We start from the raw sequence: 20,087 nt of genomic DNA, 5'->3' as shown, positions 1-20,087 counted from the left end.
GAGCACTGATCCATTCATCAAACAGGAGGTTGTCCAGAGCTGAAAGAATCTCCCCCAGCTGATCAGTTGTTAGCTTAGTGACACTGAGATCTGATATGTCAATGCTGCATCTCAAAGAGAGGATTTCAAAAAGCTCATCACTGTCGCTGCCTGAGTCATAAATGTTCTCAAATTCATTTAAATGACTTTTCAGAACATTTTGCTTGGACTCTTGTTCCTCTGAAATATTAATGCTCAGCTGTCTCTCAGACTGCTTTTTGGCTTGTTGCCGAGATTCTTGGAGTCTCTGATTCAGTTGTTTTTGCTTCCTTTTCCTTAATCTCTCCTCTTCTCTCTTCCGCTCTTCTTCTTTTCTCTTTTGCTCTTCTTCTCTCATCCTCTGTTCTCTCCTCCGCTCCTCTTCTTTTCTCTTTCTCTCTTCTTCTCTCTTTTCCACTTCATCTCTGTAGGCCTTATAAAAGCAATCTGCACACTCGTGTTTAAAAATGTCATATGGTCTGTAGTATTCACCTCCATTGAACACATATACATATCGTCCATTAATGGTTTGACAATATAAGTCATCAAAGGATTTGCACGGAGGAAGGACTTTGTTACACTTGCAGCATCTCAGGCGGTCGCCCATGTTGCTCTCTGATGGTAAGGTGTTTCCCATTTTTGATGAATTTTTAGGCTGCTATGTGGTTGTTTTGTGGGATACTTGAGTTTTACTGAAAGACAAGAGAAAAAAAGAAACCGTGTATTAGATTTATATACCAGTACATCTTTTATATAGACTGGAATAAAGGAACAAGTTATTTTGTGTGTACACAAAAGGTTATGTTATTTTAATACATATATTTTTATGTATAAATTGTGGGGCATAGTCTATTTAAATTGACACAAAAATATTGACACACACATCTTTGGCTGCTGTACATTTCACAACTAATCTCATGCTAAACCATACAAATAGTGACACCCACTGACCAAAGATAAAATAACACAAAGTTGCCATTCAGCACTTCACTTCATTGTTAGTTGTCTGGCTTAAACAAGCAAGCTACACATGAGGAACACCCACCCTTTCTTATCCCTGTTCTCAGGATCTTCTATTCTGCCTTCCCAGTCACTTCCATTTGTTGTCTTTTTCCACAGCCTTCCGTGTTCTCTGTTTATCTCTCCATCCCTCCTCCGACGTCCCTTCCACATCATCCTTCCCTCAACTTCAGTAAATCACTTTTAGTTTAACCCGTTGTGGCACAGTCCCTTTGCTCATGAGGCCTATTTTGATCCTGAATTCATGCACGGTGGCTTATTTATTGACTGATTTGAGATTTAAAGCCTGTTACATACTCCACAAGAGAGAACTTTTTTCTTGTTCTCGAGGCTCCGAGAAGAAACGGACGTGTTTGAGGACAGTTCTTGACACACCGGGCTGGCAGAACTTTTTTCTTGCGGGGGCTGCAAGAAGTAACGTGTGATTGGTCGGACATTGGAGGTGGGCGTGGTTAACACAGAGAAAGCATGAAGCGGAGTTGCTGCTTCCGTGTGTTTGCTGTTGCCGGCAAAACGGATTGTTTTGATAAAACAGCTGATCGAGGTGGTGAGAAAGTACGAACATTTTTACATGTGGCAATAAAACACTCGGACCCAGCCGCGTGCACGACCCGCCCTGCCGCGGACGAAGCTGCTCGTTAAATATGAGACTAGAAACTCGGAGAGCGGAAACCTCCACCAAGCACAATGTTTAAGAATCCTTATAAAACATTCCTGGATCCAAACGGTGATCCTGATCACCACCAGAATTTAGTCAGTTCTTCATTTTTACATTTGCAACAACTCTTGAAATATTTATAAAATCCCTCCATAACCTTTTGAGTTATCTTAAGCAAAAAGACGCCGGGGAAAACAACCTCCTCGGTGGAGGTAACAACCGGGTTCATTGCACTTAAAGCAGACATCTGATCCCAGCAGTGATCCCTCCCCGCTGCAGACCTGCTTCTCGTGGAGTATGTATGGACCTGCCGAACAAGACGTTTTTTCTTGTTCTTGCAGCCTCGAGAACAAGAACTCAGTTCTTGCTTCTCATGGAGTAACAGGCTTTAGTGACTGTGGACTTCATTCATTATTTTTCCTAACTGCTTAGTTTGATTAAGGGTCACAGGGAAGCTGGAGTCTATCCCAGCAGTCTTTGGGCAAAAGGCAGGGTACACCCTGGAAAGCTCGCCAGTCAATCGCAGGACCACACAGAGACGAATGACTGTGGACTTAATTAACATAAAATAAGTGAATAAACCAGTCCTAACTCTACCACAAGGCAATCATACAAAAACGTGGCAAGTTAAAACACACATCTTCACACTGTTCCCTTATAGAGTGAGATGGGAAAATGGGAGAATGAGCTGCTCCATACATTTCTTCTTATTTTTTTCTCATTTATTTTTAACAGCTTTTGGCAATAAAACTGTAACCCAAAAACTGCATATTCTTCCTGTGCTTTTTTTTTTTTTTTTTTTTAAATATATAGCACCTTTCATACATTAGGAACGGCAAAGTTTATTATTTATTAAATAACAACAAAGAAGAGTTTAAACAAATATATGCATATGTCATACACACATACACACACACACACACTAACCCATGTATTACAACTCTAAAGGCATATTGTCTGACTCCTTAACCAACTAGCAATCAAATGAATAAATAAATAAATGAACAAACATCTTGCTTTGTGCCACTGGGAGGAAATGATATCCTGGGTATCCATTCACACCAGGTGCCAACGCAGAGGGTGTCACCGACAAAACAGCCCAGATAGGAACAAATAATTATACTTTGGTTTACTATAATACAGAAAGGAAAAACATGAAGATAAAATGGTTAGTGTTTAAAATACATGTTAAAAATTACATAATTAAATAATCAAAAGATAAATATTAAAAACATATGAAATTACAAAGGAGGTACTGGTCCGTAAAACAGCCTAGGGCATGAGTAAATAATAAGAGCCTCAAGAAGTTTTGTTTTTTGTTTGTTTATTTTTTTTCATTTATTTATTTAAGTGAGAACCCACAGAACAGATTGGAGTCTTGAGGAGCATTTTTCCGCACGCTCCACCTCTGCCCAAAAACGCTCACAAGAAACTCTGTCCGCAGGAAACATTGGCTGCACTCTGGGAGGGGGTTGGGGTGCACTGGGGGCAGAGGGGGCGGGCGCTCCAGGTCCCCGCATGCCATGTGCCCCCCTGACAAGGTTGCGTAGTGATTAAAAGTTATTTAGTTGGGATCATTTGAAGTCAGATGGCAAAAAAAAATAGTGTAAAGTTCAAGATGAAGTGTGGAGGATGCACGGAATCCTGATGAATCTGGTCACTGTTACAAAACACATTCCAGTATCATGAGATGTTATGGGAAGGTCTGTCCAGGAAAGACTTTTCCTTAGAATTATAAGGTTCTATCTGACATTTTTGTCAAAATTGAGTTATTTACATATTCTTGTTTCTGGAGCCCTTCTGTACACTGTATCTAATTTTTATAGCATTTGGTCCATTTTTGAGGTTTTTATGAGCAAAAACAGAAGGTTCTATCTGCGATTTCAGTGATTTCTTTGGTGCTAGAAGGTTCTATCTGCTTCTGCCAATCAGAACGTAGACTCCACATTGATCCACCAATCACATTCAAGCTAGCTGCCATGTAGGCTACTGGGGAAAACAGACTGTTCTGATAGCTAAATGAATGAGGAAAAAATGTCATCACGGTTAAAATTTCAGAAAACACTAAAAATGGAAGATGCCCTCACTGAGATTTTTAAAGGCAGAACCAAAACTAAGAGGTAAGGATTTTTTCTCTGGTCTTTTTCTTAATATTTAAACAGTTTAAAAAGACGTTAGCATTGTTAGCTCAGTAGCTAATCTAACTAGCCCTCTGTAGCTATTTTAGTTTTACCTACTTAATTAGATAGAATAATTTGATGAATGAATCTAATTATTAGAACCATGAAATAAATACCCATTAACACAATTATAACTGCTAGTCACTGTGGAATTAATACTTTTGTAAATAAGTTACTCTTTGTAAATGATTATGTTAATGTAGTCAAATGCCCCCTACAGCAATATATAACGATGTTGTTTAATGTTTTTAAAGGAAGAGCACTTGTGAAGGAAAAGGTAAAAGAAATAAAAGACAAAAGAGATGGTTAGAAACTTCACACCAAAAAGCAGAAGAATGTGCCACAACTGAGATGGACAGTTTGGAAATAAAAGATGAGAGAGAGAAAAAGGCAAGATACAAAAGCTAATATCACTAGGATGATCTTAAATATTACATATGACAATAAATACATTTTTTTTTTATTTTTTTTTTTTTTTTATCTTTGAGGACGATGACGAAGCAGAAGCAGTGGAGACATGGAGGATCTGTGAAGGCCAGTCGTCAGCCATGCCAAAAGATCAGCCTGTACAAACCACTTCAGGTGTTCTGTAAGTCACTGTGATATAAATTTATATGTTAATAATGACTTGCTTGTGTCAGCAATGAATACTGATATTCAACATCTTTAAAGGAACAAGAACAGACATGAAGAACAACATGTAAGAAATAAAACACAAAAGAGAGGATTAGAAACAACGTTACAGCGAAAAGCAAAAGAATGTGACATAGTTGAGATGGACAGCTTGGAAATTAATGATAAAGAAAATAGGCCACAGACAGCACATACAGAAAAGGCAAGATACAGTAATTTGTTGTTAAACTAAAATCACCAAAATGTTTATAAATATTACATATTTGTTGCAATAAGTGCATGATTAAGTTTGTATGTTCATAATTTCAGGACAACTGTGAGGCAAATGAAGTGGAGACACTTGGCGTCTTCGAAGACCAGCAAACAGCTCTGGCAGAGGATCAGCTTGAGCATACTATAACAGATCATTTAAAAATAAAAACCAGAAAAAGAGGCTCAAATCCATCCATGTGGAAAACATCTATATGAAAAAAACTTTATCAGGAAGGACAAGAACATGTAAACTCTGCAAAAAAAATGGTTCCAGCCAAGAGAATCACAACACTAAAAGACTGCACAACAGCGTGTAAATTTAAATGCGAACAGAAAGTAACCAAAACTGAAAGAGAGAGGTGTTTTAAGGTGTTCTATCAATTAGACCAAAGTCGTAAGTACGACTACATTGCAATGACAACAGAATGTGGTGTGACAGAAAGGAAAACATGTGAAGCAGTTTCAAGAAGAAAGTTATCCTTTAAATATTTTTTAAATGTTGAAGGCAATAATGTTAGGGTTTGTAAAAAATTTTATCTCAGCACACTGGCTATAAGTCAGAAACCTATTTACAATATGCATTTTAAAAAGAGCCAAAATGGTGTGCCGAAAGAAGACAAAAGAGGAAAGCATCCTAAAAAAAAAGTTGATGAACAACAGAAAGAGCTAGTAAAAAGCCACATTCGTTCTTTCCCAGTTGTCCAATCTCATTACTGTCGTGCAAAGACAGGAAGACACTATTTGGAAGCAGGCCTGAATATCTCTCGAATGTATGGTCTCTACCTTATTCACTGCACCGAAAACAACCACACGCCAGTAAAGGAGTCATACTACCGATTTATTTTCAATACAGAGTTCAACCTGAGTTTTCACATACCAAAAAAGGACAGGTGTGACCAATGTGAAGCATTCCAAATGGCTGAAAAGCACAACTTACTAAGTGAAAGTGAGGTGAAAAAACAAAGAAAGCACATGGCTGCAAAAGTTGCCATGCGTAATGAGAGGCAAAAAGACAGGCAAAATAAGAATACACTAACAATCTGTTTTGACCTACAAAATGTTATTTTATGTCCACGAGCTGAAATAAGTTCATTTTTTTACAAAAGAAAGTTAAACATGTACAATCTTACTGCTCACAGTTCACAGATAAAGAAAGGCTATTGTGCTTTGTGGACAGAGGGGATGTCAGGAAGAGGTGCAAATGACATTGCAAGTGCTCTTGGAAAAATACTTGACCAGGTTGTGCAAGATCATCCAAATGCTACCCACATCACCACATGGAGTGACAGCTGTGTGCCACAAAATCGGAACTCTATAATGGCATATGCTATGACACGCTTCATGAAAAAACACAGTCATTTAGTACAGATTACAATGAAATACTCCACACCAGGTCATTCAGCTGTACAGGAGGTTGACAATATGCATAGTCAAATTGAAAGAGCAATGAGTGTATGTGAGTTCTACTCTCCAGTGTCATTTTTAAGAGTGTTACTTAAAGTGAGCAGAAAATGCCCTTTCCATGTCATCCAAATGAAAGAAACAGAATTCTTTGACTTTAAAGCATGTTCCCAGCTCCTTCAGTACAACAAAGTTCCCTTTTCAGAGGTATCTCAGCTTGTGATTGATCAGTGCCCATTCAGAATCCAATACAAAACATCTCATGCTGAAGAAACATTAGTTACAGTAGATCTGAGAGCCTCACAGAAATGTTTGCGAAATATATCACCACCTACACCTACTCTTGTCTTGCCAAATCCAAAAGTACTTCGCAAGCAAACTAGTATTTCTGATGCAAAGATGAGAGACATTGTGTCGATGTATCCACTCATGCCTACTGTTGATAGAACGTACTACAGAGCCTTGTTTACACTAAAAAGGTAATTTTTGAGCCTGTTTTTTTCTAAAAGTGAGGGTTATTGTTAAAAAATAAAGGTAAACTATAAAGATAAAATAAAATATTTATTAATTACATTTATTTATTACATGATATTGTTGTGTTATTAATGTCATGTACTACTGTTAACTATTTCCAAGTGTTGTTATGTGATTTTATATCTAATAAATTTACTGTTGACAGTATTTTTTTAATCTTTTTTGAAAAAAAATAAATAAATAAAATAGTCCCAAATAGAGGACCTTTTATCATCAAATAGGCCTAATCCAAACAGATATTATGATTCATTATTATTTACTGACTTGCTTATACTAACTCGTGTCAATTAGTTATATTACAGTCTGTACACAGTATAGTACCAAAAAAGTAAAATATTGTCAAACTGTTTTTCATTCTACTTTTACATGTATACTTTATCTCAGAAAAAGCTGTTTGATAAAAATAAGTAAAGTATGGGAACATAAACTATTGATTTTAACATGTTATGTAGATAGAACCTTATAATTCTCAATAAAATTGAGCTTTTCAGAATTAGAAGGTTCTATCTGCAAAATGGACACTTCCAGATCACCTATTTAGAAATTTTCAAATAATCTGAAATTTGGCATTTAGGCTTCCTTTAGGATGCCTTTAATTCTCAATTAATGAAATTACTTATTGTAAGTATAGTTTTCCTCATATGAGTGGTCAAAACTTTAAACCTCAATATCTCAAAAGTACCCAGAACGCAGATAGAACCTTATAATTCTAAGGGGACGAAGTGTGTACTTCAGTGTTACATTTGAATGTGTGTGTGTTGGCAAGAACTAGAAAGGAGGGGTATGAAACTGCGGTCAAGTGAGCCGCTTTATGGTAAAGTCAACTGCTACCAACGATTACTTCGGATTTCAAAATAAAGCATCTCTCTATCTTATTTAATCCTTGTCTAGCAGTCTTTTTTTTATATAGCAATAGCAGACAGTTGTGTTAAAGTGGTATGATAATAATAATAATAAAAACATTTAAAAAAAATTCTTGGTCAAAACGTGCTAAGTGCAATAAAATGAATTTATTCATTGGTTAGTCCACCAAACCTGTACAGTTGGACTTAGTACCTGATATATACTACCTCCACAGAAACTCTGATGTACTTTTACTGTGTATTTTTACCGTAATCCAATGATAAAATCAAAATACAAAGAACGACATCTCATGGCAGCGAGCGTTTGACAAGACTGCGGTGCAGCAAGAACATTTCTGGTTCTTTCCCCTGGTTCTTGACTCCGCTGGACCCTCTGCTGCAGTGCACTTTACCCTACAAGGTTCCGTTGTTGCTGTGATTCGCTCACTGGGTGGCTCGTTTGCATAATTCCCATCCTGCTTTGCCGGGCTCCTGTTCTTTCTGCACCGTGAGTTAAAGTGCATTTGTAAAATATCAAAAATTCACTACACAACATATGGTATCAATCGGTAATAGCAGATATGTGTATGGATAACTATGAAAATACATTACATATGTAAGTTCTCACATTGGGTCCAACCCAGCTGGTCTTTGCTGCAGCAGGTTGCGTCATTCTTCAAGCAACAGCCGAGGTATTGTATCATCAGCTCCGTGACTAGGCATAAAATGAAACGTAGGATATTTTGTTCCCTCGGGATGATCCCGCCCTACTTCCTGACACATAATGTCCATAGTGAAGCTTGTGATTGGTATCATTTAAAGAATCAAAGTATCCTGCTTAACATCTTGGATTCCTAATTAGATAACTGCTGGAGCTGTTTTGTTTTGTTTTTTTTCTTTTACTTGTCTTGTGATACTTTCACTTTCACTGTTCATTTTTTTTTTTTTATGAATATTAAAATAAAGACATTTTCCTTAACTTTACTGGACACATTTAGCCTGTTTTTACTATTTGATTTAGTTTTCCACTAAACTCAATTTAAATAAAGAAAACTGTATCGGGGTGATTAAAATGGTTATAGCTGATCGAAATTTAGTTTTAACATTTATTTTAAAAAAAAAATGTTTTAAGACAAATCCTCCACTTAATTATATCTTCTTTTTTTTTTTTCTTTTTAATAAAAAATAAAGTCAAACCCCTAGTTTTTACTAGAGTTTTTACAAACCCTTTCATCTACTTACATCTACCTACAATGCGATCCCTCCGCGTTGACTGCAGGACCGAGCTGGATGCCTTCAGGGCAGGTTCACGCCCGTTCGTGTGCGTGCTCGCCTCCTTGATCTCTCATTCCCTGGCGGGCTTCAGCTCTGGATGATTTGACTTTCAGGTTGTGCCGTTTCGCTCATCGCTGCAGACGCTTTATAGTGGCCTGCGAGTAGTTTCACTTCCGGCTGCCCTGGTATTGTGACGTGCATTAACCCTCAGATTGTGATCCGGTGTGAATCCAGCCTATGCATTTTGGTTATTTATAAAAGTCATGGTCATAATTTTAAGAATGATACAGCTTCACTTTTTCAAGAGGCAGTTTTGGTCCCCTGCACTTTTTACTGTTCAAAGCAGTGTCTTGCTACAATAAACAGAAACATGTGTAGCACTAGGACCAAGCGGAAAATGGCTGCTCAAGGTAAAGTCCGCAGCGTAGCGGTCAAGTATCCCGTGTTGTCCGGGAAACTGCTGTATGTTTCGCTGTAAAAGTGGAACTGAGTTGGTGTGAAGTTGACGGATGTAGCAGTGGGCCACTGGGATCCTGCAGAAGCTGCAGAACAATAAGAAGAGAGGAACCGGAGGAGGACTTATTGGCAGCAGGTGCGACTGCAGGACTCTTTAAAAACGATGTGTGTGCTTTCTCCTGACTTTAGATCCTCTGTACCTCTGGTAAGAGACTTTGGAAGTTTGATTGTTTTATAAGTTTTAGTATTTTAATTGTTAGGATAATGTAGGGGTGTAAGACCCTGAGGTATTTATATTTTTTTGTTGTAATTTGGGATCTGCCACATTTGTTTAATCATGTTTTATGTATTTGGCTTTTTAGGTACAACACTGGCCGCCGTTTTGTTTTAGTTAGTTGTGATACGTTTTTAGGTTATTGATCTTATTTCATTTTAGAGTTTTAACATTTTCTCTTGTTTCAAGTGCTGTGGCTGGTGTGGTCCTCCATCCACCGGCCTGGTTTGGACGCTGGGAGTTCACTTTAGAGGGTGGTGTAATGTATATAGTTATTAGTGTGGTGTTTTTCATTTGAGTCGTGTTTATTTAGACCCTTTTGTTTAGGAGCTAGTATACTCCCAGCTGAGCTCCCCTCGTGGTGAGTGATGGACCTCCCAGTCTCAGCATGACATTCTGTCATCTTGTTTCTTCTTATCTGCTTTTTCTGAGTTTTAGAGTTATAAAATGAAACTGACTGTTGTGGCCTCTTTATTGAAGCTCCTGCCTTTCCGGCTACACTAACAAGGTGAAATAGAATTGTGTGATAATTTTTTACTGCATGTTTTTCCAACCAGACTGGTTGAATCAGTCAAGCCAAAAAAGGAAACATTGAGCCTAAAAAAATTGCAAAAGAAAACTAGAAGAACTATTAGAAAACAGTGAGCTAAACAAAGACGATGAAATGGGTAGGGTAAGATATTTAACTTTGCTGCAAACCACCGTTAAGTACCTTTTGGGTCAATGAATTGTGTGGCATTTTGGCACATAACATAACGTTATATAGCCCAGTTGAAATAATAGTATGTTTTGTAATCCCTCAGAGTCAGAAGCAAGATCCAGCAACACGCACCAGTCATGAGCCCACTAGTCCAGAGTGGGCAGGCAGGATTACTAGTGTGAAAAATACTAGGATGAATGAAGACTATGCTATTGAGCTACTCTAAATAAAAAGTGCTCTGAGATGCTTGATTTGCCGTCTTCGAAGGTTGCTGTCCTGCAAGTTTTTGATGTATCCCTGTTCCCACATACCTGGCTTACATTTAATCAATGTAACGGACAATGGAGTTCAGCACAATGACTGAGTAGTTTGAGTCATGTCTGTTGGAGCAGAAATACTTTGAAAACCTGCAGGGTTATGACCTTTGAGGACCGTAGCAGGCTAGGGCGTAGAAACCCAGGGGCACAGAGCTGATGTTGTGAATTCGACATCTAAATTACACTGTTTCAAATGTGAGGTCATATTTAATAATGTTTATGTTACTAGCCAACAAAAATATGATAGACTTACTCTGGTGATGAACAAAAGCAGTTTTACTCTGAATACAGTATTTAAAATGTTTAACATCTCACTGCTGCTGTATGTTTATCACTGGCTCTTGACCTTCACATCAGTATTTTTCTGCTGTATTTATGTCCATTGCTTTCAAATTAGTTTGGATTAAGTCCAATTGCTAACCAGTGAAGGTCAGGCAGGGAGAACCAGTAATGCAGAACGGCAGTTGGGTGGTGATCTATATGAAGTTATTTGTTTATGAGGGGAACGGTCAAATCAGTCAAAGTTTAGACATCCCCGAGGGGAAATTCAAGGCAAGTACAACCCGTCCAAGGTAGGGGTGGTGGGTGATCTCGCTGGTTTGATCCTTGGTTTGGACAGTGGTCTTCCTTTGTGGAGTTTGCATGTTCTCCTCGTGTATAAGTGAGTTCTCTGCGGGTACTCCAGGTTCCTCTCACCGTCCAAAGACATGCATTTTAGGTTAATTGGTTCCTCTAAATTGCCTCTAGGAGTAAGTGTGAGCATGAGTGGTTGTTTGTGTCTGTATGGCCCTGCGATGAACTGGCGAGCTGTAGTAAGTGTTCTGTTCAAGGCCTGTTTCAGCTTTGACTGTTATCTTCAAGCTGGCAGTTGTTTTGACTCGTGCTGCCAGGCAGACGACGTTTGTGTATAGATAAAGAACACTGTAACACTGAGCAGGGGCAGAGCTCTCGACTCCAGAGAGTAGTTGACTGCAGATTCCCAAATGGATGTCGGTATGATGTTGACTGTTGGAACAAAAAAAACCCCTCAGTTTTATTGTTGATTCTGGAGCAACGTTTCCAGTGAATCGCCACTCTGACCTGCCAAACACCAGCCTTAAGCCTGGTACATACTCCACGAGATGCAAGAACTGAGTTCTTGTTCTCGAGGCTGCAAGAACAAGAAAAAACGTCTCGTTCGGCAGGTCCATACATACTCCATGAGAAGCACGTCTGCAGCAGGGAGGGATCGCTGCGGGGGGCAGATGTCTGCTTCAAGTGCAATGAACCCGGTTGTTTCCTCCACCGAGGAGGTTGTTTTCCCCGGCGTCTTTTTGCTTAAGATAACTTAAAAGGTTACGGACAGATTTTTATAAATATTTCAAGAGTTGTTGCAAATGTAAAAATGAAGAACTGATTAAATTCTGGTGGTGATCAGGATCACCGTTTGGATCCAGGAATGTTTTAAAAGGATTCTTAAACATTGTGCTTGGTGGAGGTTTCCGCTCTCCGAGTTTCTAGTCTCATATTTAACGAGCAGCTTCGTCCGCGGCAGGGCGGGTCGTGCACGCGGCTGGGTCCGAGTGTTTTATTGCCACATGTAAAAATGTTCGTACTTTCTCACCACCTCGATCAGCTGTTTTATCAAAACAATCCGTTTTGCCGGCAACAGCAAACACACGGAAGCAGCAACTCCGCTTCATGCTTTCTCTGTGTTAACCACGCCCACCTCCAATGTCCGACCAATCACACGATACTTCTTGCAGCCCCGCAAGAAAAAAGTTCTGCCAGCCCGGTGTGTCAAGAACTGTCCTCAAACACGTCCGCGAGAAGAAAATGACGTCATTTTCTTCTCGGAGCCTCGAGGACAAGAAAAAAGTTCTCGCTTCTCGTGGAGTATGTAACAGGCTTTAGTGGGAGATATCTCTATTCTGTGAGTGCAAGTGGTTCGGAAGTAAAGGAAAACTTTACTGTTCCTCTTACTTGCTCCTCAGTACGCCCTCATTCAAACATTCATTCTTGCTTTCTAAATGCTGTCCGTTTAATCTGCTGGGACGGGATCTTATGATTGCTATGGGTATCAAACTTCGTTCGACCCCACCAGGAGTAGAGGTCCAAATTCTAAATCTGCCTACTCCTTAGTAAACCATTTATCTTCTGGCGGTGTGTTTATCTACCAGTAGTGGATAAACTCAGAGCAGTCTGAACGGCTGTGTTCTATGGCACGCCAGCGGCTTTCACATGCTGCAGAGTGCATGTCTGCAGAGCGTCTTCATTGTGCACTGCACACGTGGCCTGTGCTCCTGACCTTGACTTTGGAAAAACATTTCTTTGCAGGCATAGGAGATGCTAGACACTCCCAAGATCTGTTTTGGTCCTCCACAAGATGTGCCCTCTCTAGTCTGCTTAATCCAGGCCAGCAGGAATTCTTTGATGTGCAGAATAGCTGTCCTCATGTTGCTCTTGTGAAATCGGATAACTGGCAGGACCTAGGGCCCTGGATGAGGGCCTGTCTATCTGTGTCAGATTGGCTGACGGTTCGGTTTTGTTTTCTCCTTCCTTGAACGTCTGTAAAACCCCGTGTCAGCTCCAGCTTTCAGCTCTGAGATCACTTCACATTATCCATACTGCTCTGACTGCCTCTCTTGTTTCTTCCCCTTCACAGGATGGCCATTTCTCTGAATTGAGTTCGGTTCCTGACTGTGTGTGGGCTTCCCATCCCTATGATGTTGGACTCATAAAGAACTGTCAACCGTTGGTGGTCACACCTAGGTCTCACTTTCGCCCTCGCCGGGCTCAATATCCCCTGAGGCCTGAAGCAATTGCAGGCATACGGCCGGTTTTTCATTCACTCCTACAGTCGGGTGTGGTAGTGCCTTGTGATGACTCTCCTGTTAAAATGCCCATTCTGCCGATTAGGAAGTACCATGAGCCCCCTGCACCAGAGGAGTGGCATTTTATCCAGGATCTTACTGCTGTGAATGCAGCGGTCCATACTTGCACTCTGGTGGTGCCAAATCCTCATACCATCTTGTCTACAGTTCCTCCGCATTCTAAGTGGTTTACGGTGATCGACCTAAGCAACGCATTCTATAGCGTTCCTGTGGACAAGGGCTCTCAGTTTTGGTTTACATTTAAGTTTGAGGGCCGGGGCTACACCTTCACTCGGATGCCACAGGGGTATTGTGAATCACCCACTGTGTATAACCAGGCCCTGGCCGATTCTTTGTCTTCTTTGGTTTTGACTGAGGGGTCGGCCTTCCTCCAGTACATGGATGATTTGCTTCTTTGTGCACCGACGAGGGAGCAATGTGTGGCTGACACTGTGGCTCTGCTCTGCCACTTGGCGGCGGAGGGTCACAAGGTCAGAAAAAAGAAGATGCAGTTTGCTTAACCTGAGGTTGTGTTTCTGGGTCACTGCATCTCTGAGCGGGGCAGACGTCTCTCCTTGAAACATCTCACAGAGATTCAGAAGGCTCCCAAGCCTAAGACAGTGAGGCAGTTCCTTTCATTCATGGGACTCTGTTCATACTGTCGAGCCTTTGTTCCTAACTTTTCAGAGTACTCCATACCCCTTCCTGCCCTGACACATTCTCAGCCCATGTCAGCCAGGCTTCTGGAAACATACATTCTTCACACCAGACCATAAAAGATTTATGTGCGTCTTCACCATATTTCTTTTTTATACTGTGTTGGGAATTATGCATATAGTGTAGTTTTAATATGTTACTCATTTATTAAGTTTCTTCTAGGTAGTACAAGATATATATTCTGCATAATTAGAGTAGTTCAGTAAGCTTGCTTTAGTAGATTCATGCATAAAACTAAGTGTTCTGTTATCTTCAAGCTGGCAGTTGTTTTGACTAGTGCTGCCAGGTAAAGGTTTGTGTATGCCTAAAGATGGCTGTAGCACTCTGAGCAGGGGCAGAGCTCTCGAGACCTCTCGCCCACAACATCTGTACATGGTCAATAAATTGAACAGAAAACAGTTGATTTATAGATTTATTTCTCATCTGATAAATTCCACGACAATACACACCATAATAGAATCTGGTTTAAGTTGCTCATCCTTTCTGCCTTGATTCCCCATTGTCACCTGGTCTTATATTTTTACTCACAGGACGTAATCACCTGGTCTCGTATTTCTACTCACGGGATTTAATTCAAGGCTGTGATCATGATCAGCCAAAGACCAAAGTAAACAGATGTGTTTTCAGTCTAGATTTAAAATTTAACAGCAGACTGCACAGTTAAAGGCAGCCCGCTCCACAGTTTCGGAGCCACAACTGCAAAGGATCTGCTCTTGTTCTCAAATTTGAGCATAGAACCTTCAAGACCATCCGACTGGCTGGCCGGAGGGCTCTAGAGGGCCGATGTGTTTCAATAAGCTCAGATCCTCTGAGGCCAGCCCATTCAGACACTTAAAAACAAATTAAAGAATCTTGAAATCAATCTGGTACTTGAATGGAAGCCAGAAGAGTGAAGAGAGCACTGGAGTTGTGTGCTCAAGTCTTTTTTGTCCCAGAAGCCGGGCTGCTGAGTTCTAAACAAGCTGCAGACACTGAAGTCCTAATGGTTTGTTTGATTCCTACATACAGGGAGTTGCAGTAATCTAAGAGAAGAAGAAGAAGGCGTGTATTATTCTTTCGAGGTCTCTTTTGCTTAGATAGGGCTTGACCTTACTGATTAGTCTTAGCTGGAAAAAGCTAGACTTGACCACCATGCTGACCTGCTTGTCCATCTTAAAATTACTATCTATAATTACGCCAAGATTCCTGGCATGGAATCTTTTGTAAGGTTCAAGTGGCCCAAAGTAATTACCAAGGACCTGAAAAATGTCAGGGCACCCAAACGGGACCACCTATGTTTTATTTTCATTTAATTGTAGGAAATTAAAGTCCATCCATGATTTAACGTCTTTCATGCTATTTAGCAGAGCTTGAAGGGAATCACTGGAAGGGCTTTTCAATGGTAGGTAGACCTGCAGATCATCAATAAAGCAATGGAAAGCAATACCATGCTTCCTGAGAATTGACCCCAGGGGTATCATAAAAAGAGAAAACAAAAGTGGACCCAAAACTGACCCCTGGGGTACCGCGCGGGTCAGAGGGGCTACTGAGGAGGAAAACTGCTTCATTTGGACAGTGAACGATCTATCTGTGACATACGACTGAAACCACTTCAGGACTGTGCCTTTTAGTCCAACACAAGGCTCCAGGTGCTGTTAAAAAAAAATTGCATGATCGACACAATCAAATCCTGCTGTCAAGTCCAGTAGGACTAAGATAGCACAATTACCAGTATCAATACTCAGTAAAAGATAGTGAAAAACTTTTAAAAGAACAGTTCCAGTGCTATGAAGTAGTCTAAAACCACACTGAAACTGTTCACACACTTTAGCTGTTTTTTGGAAATTCTTGGAGTTGAATAAAAGCAACTTTCTCTAACACCTTAGAGATTAAAAGGAGTTTGGAAATTGGTCTAAAATTAGCTCAAACCGATGGATCCAAACTTTTCTTTTTTAAAAGAGGCTGTACTCTGGCATGCTTGAGGGAGTGTGGGACAGATCCAGAGCTTAGAGAAAAATCATGCAGTCAAATCAGTGTCTTGATATGATGCATGTGTAGATGAACTGATTATCTTGACAAAGGGGAAGTGTTCACTAACATGCTGCAAGCCACATTCCAGTGGAAATTAAACCTTCCCCAAATGTGGACACTTTTTACCCTGTGTTACATATTATAAATACAGTTTTTGAGACATTTAGAATCACTTTATAGTACAAACGTTGTACAAAATCCTGTTGAAGACATTCAGATTTTTGTCTTCTGCCCCATTAATGGACTCCAGAAAGCAGAAAATTACATAAAAATTCTAACAGATCACATAATAAATATCCCTAAAAAAAAAAGGATTAGGTACTTTTTTATTTTACATTTTGTTACACAGCTGAAATCATCACCAGCTAAAAAAAAAAAAAAAAAAGTTGTGAGAAATTGATAAACGTGTCACAAGGAGGGCATGATTAGGGCTGCTCAGTACAACCAGACTACCTGTTAATCAATTCAATTCAATTCAAGAGAAAAATCTTGCTTTACTGTTACTGTTGCTTTACTCAAACAGGTTGTGTGTGAGTAGGAACTGTAATGATCGAAAGTAGAGATAAACTGCATAAGAAGATCTGCCTGAACATAGGCAAAGATGGAAAAGTATGTCCATGAACTGTTCAGAGTATTAGATCTCTTTCATAAGAAAATTAAGAGAAGTGGTTCATCATCAATCATTTTGGAAAAACTATCTTTTATTGTTCACATGAGTATTCGTGGTTTTTTTTTAAAAGAAAGAAACAGGATCTGATCATTGATTTAAAAAAAAACAAAAAAAAAAAAATCTGCACCATGGTTTTTGTGAAATGTTTGCTGTTGCAAAGAATCATCATGTAGTGTTGCAACATGACCACAAGATGGAGTCAGTCTGCCTTCAATAGAAAAAAGCAGAAAGGAGGTCTGTCTGCTGACTCACTATTACTCATTCTGTGGATTTTATTAGAACTTTGCATCTTGGAAAGTTAAGTGTAAAATTATTATTTCATGTGACCTGAGATCGACTCCAATTGGAAACAAAATGCTCTAAATAATCTTGCCAAACTTTTTTTTAAATGTATTTTTTGTGGTATTCCCTGTCTCTATTCCAGTCACACAGTACAAACTAAATACAAAATATGTAAATCCTTCACAAAGAACAAAATGATTTACATTAATTCCACAACTGAGAAAGATAAATTATCATAATATTAAATTTTAGGATTAAAAATAGATGTGCCCTCAATTTCCATCTGTACACCCACCAGGCCAACCTTCAGTGTATGAATACAAAAACAAGAAGACTTGGCGTGCAACATCACATTTGAGCTGCGTTTTCACCCCAAGACAGAGTCTGCAACAAGAAGAAAAACATCCTGCAAGAAAAACAAAATGTCATAAAAAGAAAAAAGCAACAACTTGTGTAAATAAGCATTTTGCATGGCCTTAAATTAAAATACTGCAAATAATCCAGTTTACACACGTCAAGTAAGTTCATGAGGAAAGTAGCTAAACTTCATTTGGAGAGAAGATATGTTCAATATGTTGGTTGTGTTGAGTTGAAAAATGTGTCAACCATGTTTATGTGGAAAAGTTTCATTCCTCTGGGAAGCAGCTTGTTTTTCACTTTGGAGCAGGAAATTTCTGAGGAGGGACTGCAGGAGAGAGGAAGCAAGGATAAGTTAAATATACAACATGTAAATGTCAGGATGATATAAGATAAGTTGTGTAGATCCTTTTAACTGTGTTTATATATTTATCAACAAGCTTTCTTGTATATACACCCACCCTCTTGATTTCCTGGTTTACATTGAAATAAATGGAATGATTTCCTGTTGAAGAGAATATAAAGACCTTAGTCTGTCACAGATGCATCAAAGCCCCCACATCATCAACCATGGACAAGCGTTTGCTGCTGATGCTGCTGTGCGTGCAAGTGTTCCTGCTGGTTACGGCCTCTCAGCTCAAGACTCCACAGGATCCTCTGGTAACAAGATGAGATTTGTTTAAAAAAAAAAACATTTAAACAAAAGAAATGCAAGTAAAATATACAATAATTTGGTTTCTTTGTACAGGCAGAAGAAGGAGCTGAGCACCAGCAGAAAATGGAAAAAATGTCTGGAAACAGAAACAGATTACGCTGTAAGGCAGGATTGAAGACATGCAGACTGGTGAGGCTAGATTTCTGCTTTGTATCCTAAAACAGCTTTTACTGTTTTACTTTGCTGATTGTTACAAAAGGATAGCCAGCCTGTGCAACATAGTAGTTGATCTCAGCGAGAAGAATTTATTCCTCAGTGCTAATCTGCAACAACTGCTTATGAAACTTCCTGTGTGTTTTGTGAAACAGCGGCCACCAAAGAGACCAGAACAAGAGCCAGCTCCCAAGCATCGTAGCAGGTAAAACACTATCATTACTGGTAATAATGGTGTGACAACTGACATGATAAGGTTGTCAAGTTGTGAAAAATGTGTGTTTTATTTGGCAGTAAGAGTCTTGTTTGTTTTGGGTTTTATTTCAAGTAAAATAGGTGGTCTGGCTCCCATTCTGTCTCTGTAAAGCCAAGTTAAAAGAGATTGTGTAAGTAAACAATGTAATAATGCTTGTTTCCCAAGCATTATGTATATGTATATGTACATTAGTACATTTATTCTTTTCTGCTTCTTATTGACTGTTTTCTTTTGTTTTGGGCAGAAAGTCTGCAGAGGAACGATACAGTAAAATGGAAGAAGTGAGGATGGAAGAAGTGAGGACAAACCTGCAGCTGAAGGCGCCGCTTCACATCAGTGAAGTTTCTCTGCTGCCAAATGATAAATCCTTCTTTTGAAAACAAATACATATTTTAAATTTGCATTAACCAAATATTTGCTTTCATATCAACTTTATGTGTGCACTGTAAGCAACATAAATTTTATTTTGACAAATATTTCACATTAAAGAATGATGTCATTGATGTGTTGCAGGATGTTTTCATCTGTCATTACGTGCAGTGTAGATGTTTGCATTTAATACAGAATGTGAGATCAATGTGCAAAAAGTTACTGAAACATTTTTTTTTACTTCACCATCTTATTCTAATTTGGATTTCCTGCTTCTTTCAAAGGGTAAAAACATAATATGACATTTCTGCCACAGTGTACTAAGAATGTAAAAAGTTCAAGAATAAACTGTTTAATTTTTGCATTAAATAAAGTCTGTTCAGAACATCAAGTATCTTCTGTGATGTTTAATGTCTACACAAGAGAGAACGAATACTAAGCTTTGAATTGTCATTTATGTAGACCAGGAACGTCCAGTTCCTGTCCTCACAGACCACTATCCTGCAGTTTTTACGTATTTCCCTGCTTCAGCACCCCATTCAGATGAAATGGATCTCCCCATCAACTTGTGGAGTTCTGTACAAGATGGAGAAACATTAACTTGGATGACATTTACTGAAACAGGGTAACTAAAAGCCTGCAGGACAGTGACAACCCTCAACAGCCTGAATTTGCCATCCCTGATGTAGACTGAGAGAATGACACAAACTGACCACACAAAGAAAATGGAGGACTTTACTGGTGTCATCAGTCATTTGAATTATTCATTGTCTTTTACAATCTGATGCTTTTTTTTCATGCAACATAAATATCATCAGGGATGACATATTTGCATGGTATGGTGTCAAATATTCTATTTAACTGGGTTTAAAAGCCAAAATGTGTAAGGCACTGAACATTTTATTAAAATACTGCTGAATAAAAACAATAAAGCTATTAAATTCAATTCAGCTTTATTTGTATAGCGCCACTTCACAACAGTGTTGTCACAGGACACTTTACATACACAAATCAACATACACTTCATTTCAAGCCAATTCATACATATCCTATAATAGAAACCAATTAATTGCATTCAGTCATGACTTTAATCTAATCCCCCATCCTGAGCATGCACGCGGCGACAGTGGGAAGGAAAAAACTCCC

General features: G+C 39.1%; 1 protein-coding gene and 1 long non-coding RNA gene across 6 annotated transcripts; one reads left to right on the top strand and one right to left on the bottom strand.

Annotated features, from left to right (window-relative positions):
• Positions 1–7,909: 7,909 nt before the first annotated feature.
• LOC306758837 lies at positions 7,910–9,032 on the bottom strand. Its single transcript, XR_013771403.1, has 3 exons — positions 8,781–9,032; positions 8,167–8,253; positions 7,910–8,039 (listed from the first exon to the last, which is right to left on the bottom strand). It is a non-coding gene; the product is annotated as an uncharacterized lncRNA (long non-coding RNA).
• Positions 8,010–19,328, top strand: LOC306758836 (uncharacterized protein). 5 transcript variants are annotated; one of them, XM_079244250.1, is made up of 6 exons: positions 8,010–8,046; positions 17,991–18,108; positions 18,197–18,292; positions 18,472–18,521; positions 18,645–18,702; positions 18,817–19,328. In XM_079244250.1, exons 2-5 carry the CDS (start codon positions 18,019–18,021, stop codon positions 18,679–18,681), a joined length of 273 nt encoding a protein of 90 aa, XP_079100376.1. In that variant the 5' UTR covers positions 8,010–8,046; positions 17,991–18,018; the 3' UTR covers positions 18,682–18,702; positions 18,817–19,328. The 5 variants fall into 5 exon arrangements, with proteins under 5 accessions (XP_079100376.1, XP_079100375.1, XP_079100374.1 ...); XM_079244249.1 differs by having other exon boundaries at positions 8,033–8,230; positions 18,821–19,328; XM_079244248.1 differs by having other exon boundaries at positions 8,033–8,230.
• Positions 19,329–20,087: the final 759 nt, after the last annotated feature.

Source organism: Telmatherina bonti (assembly GCF_933228915.1).
Source record: "Telmatherina bonti genome assembly, chromosome: 7".
NCBI classification, from domain to species: domain Eukaryota; kingdom Metazoa; phylum Chordata; class Actinopteri; order Atheriniformes; family Telmatherinidae; genus Telmatherina; species Telmatherina bonti.
This window is presented reverse-complemented; position numbering and strand designations above follow the sequence as displayed.